Source organism: Helianthus annuus, chromosome 10, assembly GCF_002127325.2.
Source record: "Helianthus annuus cultivar XRQ/B chromosome 10, HanXRQr2.0-SUNRISE, whole genome shotgun sequence".
In the NCBI taxonomy this organism is placed as follows: Eukaryota; Viridiplantae; Streptophyta; class Magnoliopsida; order Asterales; family Asteraceae; genus Helianthus; species Helianthus annuus.
In genome coordinates this window covers 22,239,288-22,254,756 of record NC_035442.2, presented here as the reverse complement: position 1 = coordinate 22,254,756, position 15,469 = coordinate 22,239,288, and the positions used below count along the sequence as shown (strand labels likewise).

The 15,469-nt window shown below is 37.7% G+C and overlaps 1 protein-coding gene across 1 annotated transcript; it reads right to left on the bottom strand.

Moving 5' to 3' along the window:
* Nucleotides 1-345: 345 nt before the first annotated feature.
* On the bottom strand, nt 346-13,197 carry LOC110880764 (protein FAR1-RELATED SEQUENCE 2-like). Its single transcript, XM_022129221.2, has 7 exons — nt 13,176-13,197; nt 12,642-12,707; nt 12,326-12,539; nt 2,254-2,543; nt 2,149-2,177; nt 1,310-1,702; nt 346-969 (listed from the first exon to the last, which is right to left on the bottom strand). Exons 1-7 carry the CDS (start codon nt 13,195-13,197, stop codon nt 346-348), a joined length of 1,638 nt encoding a protein of 545 aa, XP_021984913.2.
* Between the last annotated feature and the right edge of the window lie 2,272 nt (nt 13,198-15,469).

Here is a 15,469-nt window from a genome sequence, read left to right as displayed (position 1 = left end):
CCTGCTAGATATTCCTGCAAAATAACGTTGTAGTAATCGAAAATGACCGTTAGTATAAGGATCACCATATCGTCCCATGATCCTGATCCTGAAGTCTGGCTGAGGATCACTATCTGCCAAAGAAACAAGGATCACTTGTCAGGATCACGTATAAGGATCATTTATAGTAAAATCCAGCCCCAACAGTTGTTATCATAAAACGTAATTAACCATAACAAACTGATATTTATGAAGGATATCTCAAAACGTAGTAACAAAAAGAGATGAAATCCATACATCATAAAACGCAATGACAAATTTTTTTTAATTATTGATATCTAATTTTGACAGAATTTGTATACATAATTACATTCCATTGCTAGAACCTATAGCATTAGAAGAAACCTTATCTTTACATGTGCGACTGTTATGTCCTTTTCCACCACATACACGGCACGATTTCTGGATCTTTGATGATTTCTGAATTGCAATCTCACGATTAGACTTGATCCTTTTTTGAACACCGCATCCTTTGGTCTTTATTTTTATCGGGACACGAATCATAGAATCTGATTTTTCTAAGTTCCCTCCAATATCAGCAAATCTTTCTTTGCGACTAGGAGGCGGCGCAGCAACCATAACCTCATCCGCTTTATCAATATAACTTTTAATATGATCCCTGTAACGACACAGTTCATCTAAATCGCCAACCAGCCTATTAATCACATACTCATTTGCAACAACAATTTCTCTATAAACTTTATCAATTGCACTATTCCTACCAATTTCATCAAACCGAATATTGGAATGATTTGATCCAACTGAAACAACATCTCTCATCCATCTTCTATGAACATATCTTCTAGGAAACTCACTTATATCTTCATACCGTAATACGTAAAATGTATGGCGGCACAATATACCAAATTGTTCAAACCGTTTGCAAGAACAACTTATACTTAAACCATCTTCTTGTTTGTTGTATTGCACCTGTAAAAAAGATTAAAAAGTTATATAAAATTAGTGAAATGTAATATAAAACGCAATGAATAATAAATATAATACAGATACAACCATATGATAATATAATGATAAAACGCAATAAAAGATGATAAATAAAACGCAATAGATATTTAAACAATATAAATTTAAAAAATACCTTGAAAAAAGATGTGCATGGCTGTCTGAAATCCTTTATTTCAAAATATTGAACATCACCCACAGTATCAACAGACTTTGACATTCACTTTGTAATGGCAGCATCAATTTCAATCTGAATATCCTTAAAAATTGTTTAGGTATATATTTCTGATGCTTGTTTCTCCAATACAAAGTCACTCCAGGGTTTACACTGAATATACCTTGTATCATGATCATTCCTCCTATGCTCATGTCTTTGAATATCCATTGCAGTCTCAAAATGAGTGAAAAATTCAACAAGTGTACATCTTGGATTGCAAATCTGACCAAAGAAGTAATTCTCGCTTTCACATCTTGACGTAGTACGCATAAGTCCAGCCAAATCCTCTCCTTGGTAATAAGCAGGAATCCAATCAAATCGAAGATCGTACATATCTTTTAACCACTCATGATTTTCCAATCCAAAAGTAGACATTATTGAATGCCACTCAGTTTCAAAATCTTCTGGAATAATAGTATCATTCCAAACAACATGAGTCATTCTTGTATTAAAATCAGTGTTTGCTGACAAAACAGGACCAACCTGAATAAAAAGTTATAAAATTATTAAACATAAAACGCAATAATTTAAAAACCAATATATTGAAAATGATAAACAGAATGCATTGATGGTAAAACGCAATTGTTTTGTAATTCTATTGATAAAAATGTCTGGGGATCTTATTGTATAATACATAAAACGCAATAATAAACACAATATATAATTGCAGTTTGTTATATCATAAAACGCAGTAAATACCTTTGTCTTCAATTTCTCCCATATATGCCACATTCATAACCTATGCCTACTTCTTGAAAGTACATCCTTAATAGCTCTCTTCATTGTAGCATCTTGATCAGTAACAACAACTTTAGGCTCACTTCCAAAAGCATTAACAAATCACCTTAAAAGCCATCTATAAGAATCTGCAGTCTCCGAACCAAGTAATGCACCACCAAATGTGACATTCCTAAAATGATTATCAATACCAGTAAATAGTACAAAAACCAAATCATACCTGAATAAAAACAAATTAAAAAAGCATTAGAAAAATTAGAACAGGATATATAACGCAGTAAATAAAAAAAACTTACTTGTTTGATTTATAAGTAGCATCAAAACCAAATATGTCACCAAACACTGTATAATTTTTTTTGATTGCTCATCAGCCCAGAAAAGCCCTTTCAATCTTCTATCTTCACCAATAACATAATCACATGTGAAACCAGGACAACATTCTTCCTTCCTAATAAGACGCCTAACTACCATTTCAGCATCATACTCTCCGATGTAAAGATTCAAATCCCTTCTATAATTCTTACAATCAACTTTACTAGCACCAACTTCACCAAAACCACCATACATGTTTTCATAATATTGAATGCTTTAACAGGTCCAATATTGATTGCAGACAATCCAGATATAAAACTTTCTTTCACATAATCGATACTTCTAGCAGCCGGCAAGAAATGAATATCTTCATCTTCAACAAAGATATGATTATGTTCTTCTTCAAAGTTGTGACAACCCGAAATTTCAAGGTTAGTCTCGTGATCCTATTGCTCATTGTTTCTCTTTCACATCCTCACTATGATAAATGTGTCCAACATCCTTGCTTCGATAAATGGTTTAGCGTAAACCTAAATTGGTATGATTGAGTGTATGTTACTTTAAACATTGAATGGCCCTTTGGGATTATAAATATTTTTATAAGTTGTTAGACTATATTTGTTGATCTGTTGGGCCTAGCCATACACCTCCTCCTTCAAATAATACACCCTTTGATCCACATGGACTTTCATCGGCCCAAGATTAAGCCCAAACCACCTCCGAACTTCTTTATGGGCGGCATGCATATTTTATATATTGGGGTTTATCTTTAACATAATGATGAGTTAATGATTGGACTTGTAAATAAAAATCCATATGCATTATAGTGGTGCCACGAAAACTGTTGCATGTGAGCTCAATTAAAGATGGCCATTTGAGGTTTCGTCGACCATTTAAGGTTTCGTCGCTGAGATGGGCTTTCGGCCCATGTGAGGCCCAACAACAGCATGAAATTATATTGGTTCTATATTTGCACGGTTGCACGGAGACGTCAGTTATCAAACCCTAATATTCGTATCACCTCTCCTCTCCTCCCCTCATTGGACTTAGCATCGGCTTTTCTTTCATCTGGAAGTTCTCATATTGATTTTCGTGTTGCATCCTGGTTAGTATCACCGCTCCTGCTTGTTGTAACGATTAGGTTATATTGGTTTGTGGTGTGGGTGCTAGTTAGGGCGTGCATGAATTAAGGGTTAAATACATAACATGATTTGTGGATTGGATTAAATACATGTTGGTAGTCACTGTTAGTAGTAACGGATGACTAGGGTGTTTGTTAAATGATTTATTGGAATGCATGACTATGATTTAGTACATATGCGAATCGGTTTGCTATGATGAATGAAACATGACGTGCTCGGTGATGTAGATTCATAGGAGTTAAATGAGAAATCTGATTCGATTAATCTAGTCCGCGTGATGGTGAGTTTTCAAGATAGACGGAAGGATAATTAAATTGTTTGAGTCTTAGTTAATGTTTGTTAGTATATGATTATGCGATGAACTATCGGTTGTATTGAAACTTTCATGATGATTAATCAATCTTGTTTTGATGGTCGTACTCGCGGCACTTCAAGAAAATAATAAGAGCTGTGATGGGTGATTTGTTATTGGTGAATCTGATTAATAATTTGTATATTAAACACTGTTAATGTTGGCCGATTTATAGGATGTTAGTAAGGGGTATGATGTTAGGTTATAAATTATATGATCATAATTCAATATGGATGTTATAAGAGTTCATATTGTACACGATCTGGGATGTGGGCTGGTGATCAACAACTGGGACTTTGGGCTTGAGCATTAGTTTAATAGTTAACAAATAAACAATTGAATTCTATAACATATATATACATTAAGTGGGCCGATACTTGTAAATGGAATACAGAAAGTAGTAGATGGAATTGTTATTTGGGGCGGTTGTGATGTTGGGCTTTATACACACAGTTGGGCCGGGTAGCATGTATCGGTTAAATATAGTAGGTGGGATACATGTATATCAGATTTATGTGTTAAATGCTATTATTGGGCCACCTTTAGTCTAAGTAATATTGAATTGATTTGTTTCAAACATATGCTGTATTGGACCATAGATAACTGGGCTTCGATCATATATGTACTTAAATGGAGCAATCATGTTGATTATATATTTTCTTTGGCATATCATATATACTTGAATTTGGTTATTAGGTTGGCATGTTGTGGGCTTGAGTACAAGCGGTCCAGAATGATTAAATCTGGTTGGGCAGGGGATTAGTAAATTATATTGGTTGCACAAAAATTTAATGGACTATATTTACCGGGCTGAATGTAACGGTGTTTTGATAGTTTGGACTGTTAAGTGGAAATTGTATTGGACTCGCATGCTATGTGCCATCTCTTAAGTGCTATGTGATATATTTGATACACACGTGGTCAATAGTAAACGAAACTAATTAGATTAATAACCATGATTAGGACGTGGTTGGTAGATCAACTGGGAATAAGTAAATTTCATTACCGAGCAATCCAAGGTGAGTTCACTGCACTTTTCTAAGCATGCGTCCCGGTGGTTTGGGACATCTGGTAAACATTTCTGAAGGGAAAACTGGGTAAACTGTTTATTTTGGATGTTGGTTATTGAACACAGTATAAATCATGTAAGACCCCATACATCTACCGTGTTGCTGAAGAAGCAACGAGGTATTTAGTTGATAGCGCTATTAGGTTTGGCACCCTCACACCGGGCCGAAAGGACGGGCGTGAACTAATTACCTGGACTTCATGACCAATGCCTAGTTAGAGGCATTGGGGTTGGGCATTCACATCGTGTATAGATATAAGACCCCTTACATCTATTCAAGGTTGTTTGATACCTTGACCTCATGACCAATGCCTAAATGGAGGCATTGGGGTTGGGCATTCACATCTAGTCGCCACATACGGTAATCGAGTAATAACAACATCAGATCAATTTGTTAAACTGTTTTATACATGTATCTGGTAACTAAACTCGGTAACAAAACTTTGAACTCACCAGCGTCGTCTGACACACTTGTTTGCATGCTTGTAGGCCGTTAGCTGTATTGCATTGGAACTTGTTGTCTGGAGTAGCAGGAGTGGTCATGGGTCGACTGGAGGGATTTATGCTATTGATTTCTTGATACTATATATTGTTTTTTTTAAACTGTTTGACTTTGTTTAACTTTGCTTCCGCTGAACACTTTGGTTTTCACTTAAACTTGTTGATGGTATTTTTATTAATAATCGAGAACTTTATTTTGCAACATGTATGGGTCCAATGTAATTAGTGGCTCATTGTTGGGACGTCACACGCCTAACAGGGACATTCCCTAGGTGGTATTTTGGGGGTGTGACAGTTTGGTATCAGAGCCACTGGTTATAGTGAACTTGGTTTTAAAACGTTTTTATAAAACCAGACTATAACCGAACGGATCCGAAATCGACCATGACACTCAGCTCCAGACTGCAAGGTTCGTTTCTTGTTTACTATTGCATAGTATATCCAGTGTTTGCTTATGAATAACATCACACGTGAATGCACATTTAGCACTACAGTATGAACTTCTATGTTACCAACCCATGTTACGTGTTTTAAGAGTGCGACTCTTCTTGAACTTTCATGATCTATGTTGTGGCGTCATCTGTCTTATTGCTCGAATTCGGGGAAACTTTTAGCGCGAGTTAAGAGGCACTTAGATAAGCATGAAAATTGCCTTATTATTATGGGTGCACACATAATAATAATGTGGGGTGCATGTGAGTCCCAGTGAGGCTTAACGAGTGTGAGAGGGGTTCCGCTCTGTTAAATGATGTTATGTTAGAACTCAGCGGTCTATAGGAGTCATAGCCGTGATTGTCTTCTACTCGAACATGATATTTTCACCCCTTTCTGAATCCTTACGAATCTCGATGCTATCGAGTATCACCTGATCACACATCTGAATGCCTAGCGAACTGCGTAGAATGTTAGGTGCTAGTACGAACATCCCTGAGCTGGATGGCTCAGCGTCAAATGACTGGACTACACTTTCCTCACTTTTCTTTGCTTGCTGGAACTTAGCATGTTGACGCCTTAGATCCCGAAGTGCGACCACTTCTGCAACGCTCTCACGACATACCGTGTATTACTCAGTCAACTTGCAAGATCGATGGACAAGAGAATAAACGTAGTACCTTACCGACTCCAGCATTTGAACGACCCTAGTTACCGGCAACGAACAACAACGATTTGACTCCAATCGAATCCTTAACCCCAGCCAGCGACTCATGGGAGTCGACTCTTACGAACCAATCTGGACAAAATCGATGACGATTGATTGTAGAACGGACTGTGTAACCGCCCGCACCATGAGTAGTGCCTTAGGACGTGGCACGGAATGTGAAAAGATGAACCTTGCTGGTGAAAGGACGCAGGACACCGTTACAGGCAACAATATTAGAGGCAACAACCGCGGCAGCATCAAGGTACTCGTGATCGTAGCTTACAGTATGGAAACGAAAGTGACCTCGACAAGGATTGACTGTGTTAAGTCAAGGTAACGACAACCAAGGGAACGACGGCAGTACTGGAAATTCTCGTGACGAAAACACTGGAAATGAAGCTCATGGAAGGACATTTAGTATTGGCATAGGCTATACCAGGTGTAATAGCAACATAATAGCTTGGATGGGCTTTTTGAAACCAAACCTGTTCTGGAGTCGGCTGATGCAAGTCAATTGAAGCCTTATATGTTCGCTGGGATGCAAACTCGACCTTGGGGGACAGGTGTTCGACATCGACCTTCCTTCCACTACCCTTGATGGTTGCAATACAGTAGTTAGTGTGGATTGGTTATCCAGAGATCGCGCAGATACACCAGTGAGGAGAAAATTTTGTGTGGAGAATTGTTATCTGTTCTAAAGCATCAGAGTGGTGCAAAGGTTAGCGCCATTTCAGCTATGAAGGCCAGAAGTGTCTACGGAGGGATTACTCCGCTATACTAGCAACCGTTACTGATGTTAGGGCTAAGGAGACAGAGGATCGAGGACCCACAAACCATTCGTGATTCCTTTCGGTGTGCTACCCAAGGAACTTTCAGGCTTACTTCCGCAACTGTAGGCGAAATCTCAGTCTGATCTCGTGCCAGAGGCAGCCCTGACTACACACTCTTACCATCTTGCACCAGGAGGGTTGCAAGAGCTGTCTAATCAACAACAGGAACTGTGGGACAAGGTGTTATCGGACTTAGCTTTTCGCTTTGGGGAGCCCCGGTTATATCCGTGAAGATAAGCCTTTTGGTATGTGTACTGATTTGCAAGAACTCAATAAGGTGACAGTAGAGAACCATTTGCCACGACCATATATTGACAACCTGACGACCAATTGCGGGGGTCGAGCTTCCATTCTAGGATTGAGTAACAAATGAACTATCATCAGATGGGAGTCTAGAGGGGAGAATGTTCCTACAACGGCGTATCAGACGCAGGGCGGCCATTGCGACGTTGTATTCCAAAACCTCTGGGCCAGTCATCACACCGGCAGCCGCATGGATCACATGAATACGACCGTGAAATCTGGACGTGCGCGAGCTTTGCAGCTCGCTACCGACTTTAACATACCTGATCGGAATCGCCTTATCCAAGTTGAAGAACAGAAGGAAGAGAGTTCTCAAGATTAACCCATGCGGGGCATGGGGAAGCAACCTTGACGGGATGGACGATATTTACCACTTCATGGAACGAAATTTGGACCTCACTATACATCAACATTAGGGAACTGGTGCAGGCGAAGCACACGGGCCTCGATATCCTACTCATCGATATCCTACTCATCTGAGTTTTGATAGGATGTATTAAAACCCGAAGACCATGTACGGATGACCGGGCCTGAAGGCCCACCTAGCCACACATGGGAACGATGTTTGACATGTGGGAAAGTCAAGGCGGGGTATTAGCAATCATAACCACATATATGGAAATGAGAACAGACTGCTGTGTATTTTGTCACTAGTCTACTTATAACTCAAAATGGAAACATTATCACCTAGGTGATCGTTGATGGACTCACGTTACTAGCACACACTTGCTTGAAAACAAGGAACTGACAAGTCTTCACAAGTTACGAATGTGCCTCTGAGAGAGACGGCTTATAGGCACGAGGTGCCAACTCATATTACCTCTGATTTTGATCTATGCTTAATTTATGACAGGCATCACACAACACCCTTGGCTCACGTCTAGACATGAGCATTGGATAAACGGTCAGAGTAAACGAACCATCCTGACACTCGAAGACATGCTGCGAGCATGTGTGTGATTGGCTTTAGTGAGAATTGGGAGGACACTTGTCTTTGGTTGAATTCTACTCCAGCAGTTACTACTCTAGTATTCGGATAGCTCTGTTTGAGGTATTGCATGGATGATAATGCCGATCCCCTTGTCGGACTAAGGCGGGTGGCATTCTAATCACAGGTCCAGGACTTAAACTGAAATCTCCGGGAAGATTGTTTGGATCGGGAATCGGTTCGCGGCAAGGCGTGGCCGTCAGAAGAGCCGATAAGCTTATGAAACACCGGGAGTTCGCTACAGGCGAACGTGTCATACTGGAAGTCTCACCCTGGGAGGGTGCGGTACGCCTCGGGAAGCGTGGCGAGCTTAACTTACATCATGTTGGGCCATACAACATTCTGGGAAGAATCGGTAACGTGACCTACAAACTCGACTTACCTGATGATTTGGGTAGCGTACGGGATGGCATTTAGGTATCGATCGAATCTACGATAGTGGTTGTCCGATGGAACGCTTGTGATACCCTTATTAGAGTTTGAGGTTAAAGACAAGTTGCAATTGTTGGGGAATCTACTGAAATCATGGACCACGACGTCAAGATTCGTTAACATAGTCGTATCCCGATTGTGAGAGTTCGTTGGAACTCAAGACATGGACCAGAGTTCATGTGGGAGCGCGAGGATCAGATGAAACTCAAGTATCCTCAACTTTTTCCTAATGATCAATCTAACTCTGGTACTACTGGTGAATTTCGGGACGAAATTCCGCTTCAAGTTGGGGATGATGTGGCACCTGAGGAAAATCTGTAGCAACCTTGATTTATCACTTCACTTCTCTGTGCTTGCTTATTAAATTTCGGGACGAAATTTCTTTCAAGTTGGGGATGATGTGACAACCCGAAATTTCAAGGTTAGTCTCGTGATCCTATTGCTCATTGTTTCTCTTTCACATCCTCACTATGATAAATGTGTCCAACATCCTTGCTTCGATAAATGGTTTAGCGTAAACCTAAATTGGTATGATTGAGTGTATGTTACTTTAAACATTGAATGGCCCTTTGGGATTATAAATATTTTTATAAGTTGTTAGACTATATTTGTTGATCTGTTGGGCCTAGCAATACACCTCCTCCTTCAAATAATACACCCTTTGATCCACATGGACTTTCATCGGCCCAAGATTAAGCCCAAACCACCTCCGAACTTCTTTATGGGCGGCATGCATATTTTATATATTGGGGTTTATCTTTAACATAATGATGAGTTAATGATTGGACTTGTAAATAAAAATCCATATGAATTATAGTGGTGCCACGAAAACTGTTGCATGTGAGCTCAATTAAAGATGGCCATTTGAGGTTTCGTCGACCATTTAAGGTTTCGTCGCTGAGATGGGCTTTCGGCCCATGTGAGGCCCAACAGCAGCATGAAATTATATTGGTTCTATATTTGCACGGTTGCACGGAGACGTCAGTTATCAAACCCTAATATTCGTATCACCTCTCCTCTCCTCCTCTCATTGGACTTAGCATCGGCTTTTCTTTCATCTGGAAGTTCTCATATTGATTTTCGTGTTGCATCCTGGTTTGCTATGATGAATGAAACATGACGTGCTCGGTGATGTAGATTCATAGGAGTTAAATGAGAAATCTGATTCGATTAATCTAGTCCGCGTGATGGTGAGTTTTCAAGATAGACGGAAGGATAATTAAATTGTTTGAGTCTTAGTTAATGTTTGTTAGTATATGATTATGCGATGAACTATCGGTTGTATTGAAACTTTCATGATGATTAATCAATCTTGTTTTGATGTTCGTACTCGCGGCACTTCAAGAAAATAATAAGAGCTGTGATGGGTGATTTGTTATTGGTGAATCTGATTAATAATTTGTATATTAAACACTGTTAATGTTGGCCGATTTATAGGATGTTAGTAAGGGGTATGATGTTAGGTTATAAATTATATGATCATAATTCAATATGGATGTTATAAGAGTTCATATTGTACACGATCTGGGATGTGGGCTGGTGATCAACAACTGGGACTTTGGGCTTGAGCATTAGTTTAATAGTTAACAAATAAACAATTGAATTCTGTAACATATATATACATTAAGTGGGCCGATACTTGTAAATGGAATACAGAAAGTAGTAGATGGAATTGTTATTTGGGGCGGTTGTGATGTTGGGCTTTATACACACAGTTGGGCCGGGTAGCATGTATCGGTTAAATATAGTAGGTGGGATACATGTATATCAGATTTATGTGTTAAATGCTATTATTGGGCCACCTTTAGTCTAAGTAATATTGAATTAATTTGTTTCAAACATATGCTGTATTGGACCATAGATAACTGGGCTTCGATCATATATGTACTTAAATGGAGCAATCATGTTGATTATATATTTTCTTTGGCATATCATATATACTTGAATTTGGTTATTAGGTTGGCATGTTGTGGGCTTGAGTACAAGCGGTCCAGAATGATTAAATCTGGTTGGGCAGGGGATTAGTAAATTATATTGGTTGCACAAAAATTTAATGGACTATATTTACCGGGCTGAATGTAACGGTGTTTTGATAGTTTGGACTGTTAAGTGGAAATTGTATTGGACTCGCATGCTATGTGCCATGTCTTAAGTGCTATGTGATATATTTGATACACACGTGGTCAATAGTAAACGAAACTAATTAGATTAATAACCATGATTAGGACGTGGTTGGTAGATCAACTGGGAATAAGTAAATTTCATTACCGACCAATCCAAGGTGAGTTCACTGCACTTTTCTAAGCATGCGTCCCGGTGGTTTGGGACATCTGGTAAACATTTCTGAAGGGAAAACTGGGTAAACTGTTTATTTGGGATGTTGGTTATTGAACACAGTATAAATCATGTAAGACCCCATACATCTACCGTGTTGCTGAAGAAGCAATGAGGTATTTAGTTGATAGCGCTATTAGGTTTGGCACCCTCACACCGGGCCGAAAGGACGGGCGTGAACTAATTACCTGGACTTCATGACCAATGCCTAGTTAGAGGCATTGGGGTTGGGCATTCACATCGTGTATAGATATAAGACCCCTTACATCTATTCAAGGTTGTTTGATACCTTGACCTCATGACCAATGCCTAAATGGAGGCATTGGGGTTGGGCATTCACATCTAGTCGCCACATACGGTAATCGAGTAATAACAACATCAGATCAATTTGTTAAACTGTTTTATACATGTGTCTGGTAACTAAACTCGGTAACAAAACTTTGAACTCACCAGCGTCGTCTGACACACTTGTTTGCATGCTTGTAGGCCGTTAGCTGTATTGCATTGGAACTTGCTGTCTGGAGTAGCAGGAGTGGTCATGGGTCGACTGGAGGGATTTATGCTATTGATTTCTTGATACTATATATTGTTTTTTTTAAACTGTTTGACTTTGTTTAACTTTGCTTCCGCTGAACACTTTGGTTTTCACTTAAACTTGTTGATGGTATTTTTATTAACAATCGAGAACTTTATTTTGCAACATGTATGGGTTCAATGTAATTAGTGGCTCATTGTTGGGACGTCACACGCCTAACAGGGACATTCCCTAGGTGGTATTTTGGGGGTGTGACAAAAGTAGTAGATTTTAAACATATTATTGTTCTCTAATATAAGTTTCACATGAGCATTGCATCCAACTCTTTTTGAACCTCTATTACGTCTAACAATCTTTTTACTATTCTCAACTGAACCAGAATCTATTTCTTTGCTAACATGAAATCCTTCTCTTGAACAGACAATATACCTTATTGTCACTAAACCACCAACATTTTTCCAAGAAGTATTTTTTCTTGCAGAAAAACCTACAGCAAGTGCATATCTCTTATAAAATGCAAAAGCCTCATCAAATGACTTAAAAAACATTCCAACAGCAGGTGTAATAGATCCACTGACTTTAGGTTTGAAAAACTTTCTTCCACTCTTTGTGCATAGACGTTCCTCCCACTTGGAAATGTTATCTGAAACAATTAAAAAAACTATAAAACACAATACCTCTTAGAGAATAATGTTTTTAGTAATAAACCAAAAAATATATTAATAAAAATTTAAAAAATACAAACCTTTAAAGTTTATAAAAGCATAAAAAGCATAAAAAGCAATACGTTCAGTAAAACGCATCATGTGATCTGAAACACTTAACAAAAAATCATAAAAAGCAATACAACATATATAGTAATGTGTTTACTGTTAAATCTCAAAATATGTTAATAATAATTTAGAAAAACAGTCATTTAAGGTTTGTATATCAACTATTATGGATAAAAGCATAAAACGCAATACATTCAGTAAAACGCATCTAATGATGAACAAACAAAAATTGTACAACAATAACAGTTATAGCTTTATAATTACATAAATCTTAAACTAAAAGTTTGTATGAATATAATTTAAGTAATAACATAAAACGTAACTATTCACTAAAACGCAATAAATGATGAAGAAGCAAAACAAACAAATTATGTTAAATTATACAACAATAACAATTAAACTTAAGAAAAATCAAATATTAATTACAGAAACACGAATTATAAAACGTAAAACAATGAAATTTGGACAAAATAACAAAAAATTACTCAAATTGAAGCTAAACATACCAGCAGAGTCTGACGAAGACATTGAAGTTATCGAATTGACAAACGAAAGAAGATTAATGTTTGAAAAGAGGTGAATTTGCGATCGATGGCGATTTAGGGTTATTGAATCTTCAATTCTGTTATGAGAGTGATGAACTAAGAAAAGAAGTAACAGAATCTATAAATTAGAACGAAGATATGATGATGTAAAAAGATGAAAAAGTCCACGCGTGCAAAGATTTAAAAAAAGATGATGAACGGCTGAGATTGCTTCCTATCCTTCCTAGCGAAAATTAACTTCCTATTTGATCTTTTCCCATTAAAATAATAGATAAAATAGTATGTAACGTTGAAAATTGCATGAAAATTTTTTTAATACTCAAAAGCCTATTCATATTCTCTAAAGAAAAAAGTAAATTAAACTCTTTGGAAAATTGATAGCTCTTCGTAATCAGGGACGGAACCACAAGAGGGTCAGGGGGTCAGCTGACCCTTCGGCGAGCAAAATTTTCAATTTATCGGAGTACTTAACGATTTTTTTGTATAGTGGGCCCCATGGATTGTCTAGCGTACAACATTAAAATTAGAAGAAAAAAAATAGAGATTTTAGAAGATTTTCCGGCCGGTGAACGGCGGTCCGGTGGCGGCGAGTGGTGCTCTGACGGTGGCAAGCCGTGTTGGTCCGCTGGACTGTAAGTATTTGAGAAATTGAATGAAGAAGAAAAGTCTCAGACAGGTGATATTTGGTATATTATAAATGGGCTTTAGAGTCAATCTGGAATTTTTGTAAAATGATGAGTTTAGCCTAAAATAAAACCTAATTTTTTAATGATACATGTTTTCCAAGAAAGTTACAGAACTCTACTGCCGAAACATCAAAAAGATCGCCTTATTTCTTGATTCTTGAAGAGTTGAAGTATACAGCTCATTGGTTCTATCATTCTCCAGCATTTGAAGTAACTTCTCTTTCTTTTACAATTATTAGTTATAATTTACAGCCGTTAAAAAAGTTATTACTTATTAATTTAACATTCATGAAGTGAATTGTTGTGCTATTTTTGCTCACCAGACTACAATTTTATTTTATTCATTTTATTTAATACTTATGAAATGAATTAATGTGTTATTTTCATGACCAGACTATAATTTTATATTATTTTGATTGTGAATTAAATTGTCAAATGTATATTCTATATTATATGAATTTTTTTATCTTGATTTGTTGTTATTTTTATTGTAGAATGCAAATATTGATAGGTATTTTAACAAAAATCCCAAACTTAGTATCGCGACTTCGTCAAATCCGTTACAGTCTAATGAAAAATATAACAAAAGAAAATTTGTATACCGTTACGGTCTAATGAAAATAATAACAAAAGAAAATTTGTACACAATTCTATTACGACCCCCCAACCGAAAAGTTCTGGTTCCGCCACTGTTCGTAATGTATTGATACCATTTATTTAAGATTAGTTTTTCTCCCTGTGTTAATTGTTATGAGATAAATAATAAAAGGAAAACATATCATTGACGGAACTTTGTTTAGGTTGTGGGTAGTATCCAAATGTTATGATGATACGGTCAAACTCCAAAAGCCCTTCATGTTAACAGTATGTTATGAAACTAGCCTATTAGCAAATAGTAAGAGAAGAAGAAAAGAACAATACAGAGAAAGAAATCTTGTTGGTGCAGTTGTCTGTCGACTACATCTTCGTTCGAGTCTTAGGGCAGAGCTGATTGTATTGTGAACAGTAAACGAGAAATCTTGTATTAGAGTTAGGATCGCTCATTAGTCCAATTAGGTTTAGGACCGCTCGAGTGGCAGGTTAATGGACCGCTTATAGGACATATGTGGATGGATCGCTCGAGTGGTAAGTCGTTGGATCGCTCATATGGACTTGTCCATATGAGCGGCCCATGATGTCTATAAATAGACCAGATGAGCGGTTCCAGTTAGTAAGTTAGTACGTATGTGTGTGTGAAAAGGCGAAGCTCTGCCCGTTTGTCTCCATGTTCTTGTAAACTGACAATTAATCAATAAAGGAGACGTTAAAGTGTGAAATCAAGCTTTACGAAGACTAATTCAATGAATTCCGCCTCTGAACTAGTCTAAGTTCTCTTCTGAACGACTCATCGGGTCAGCAAACGATCCTACATGTGGTATCAGAGCTCAGGAAGAAGAGTTCTTGCTGTTTAGCTCGATTTTCGCTCGAAATTCTCACTTCTACACCTTCTTTTCTGATTCGGAGAGTTTTCACGGTCAAAATTTACTGAAAATCTCAGGGATTGTGCGCAATAGTACCGTGACAAACCCT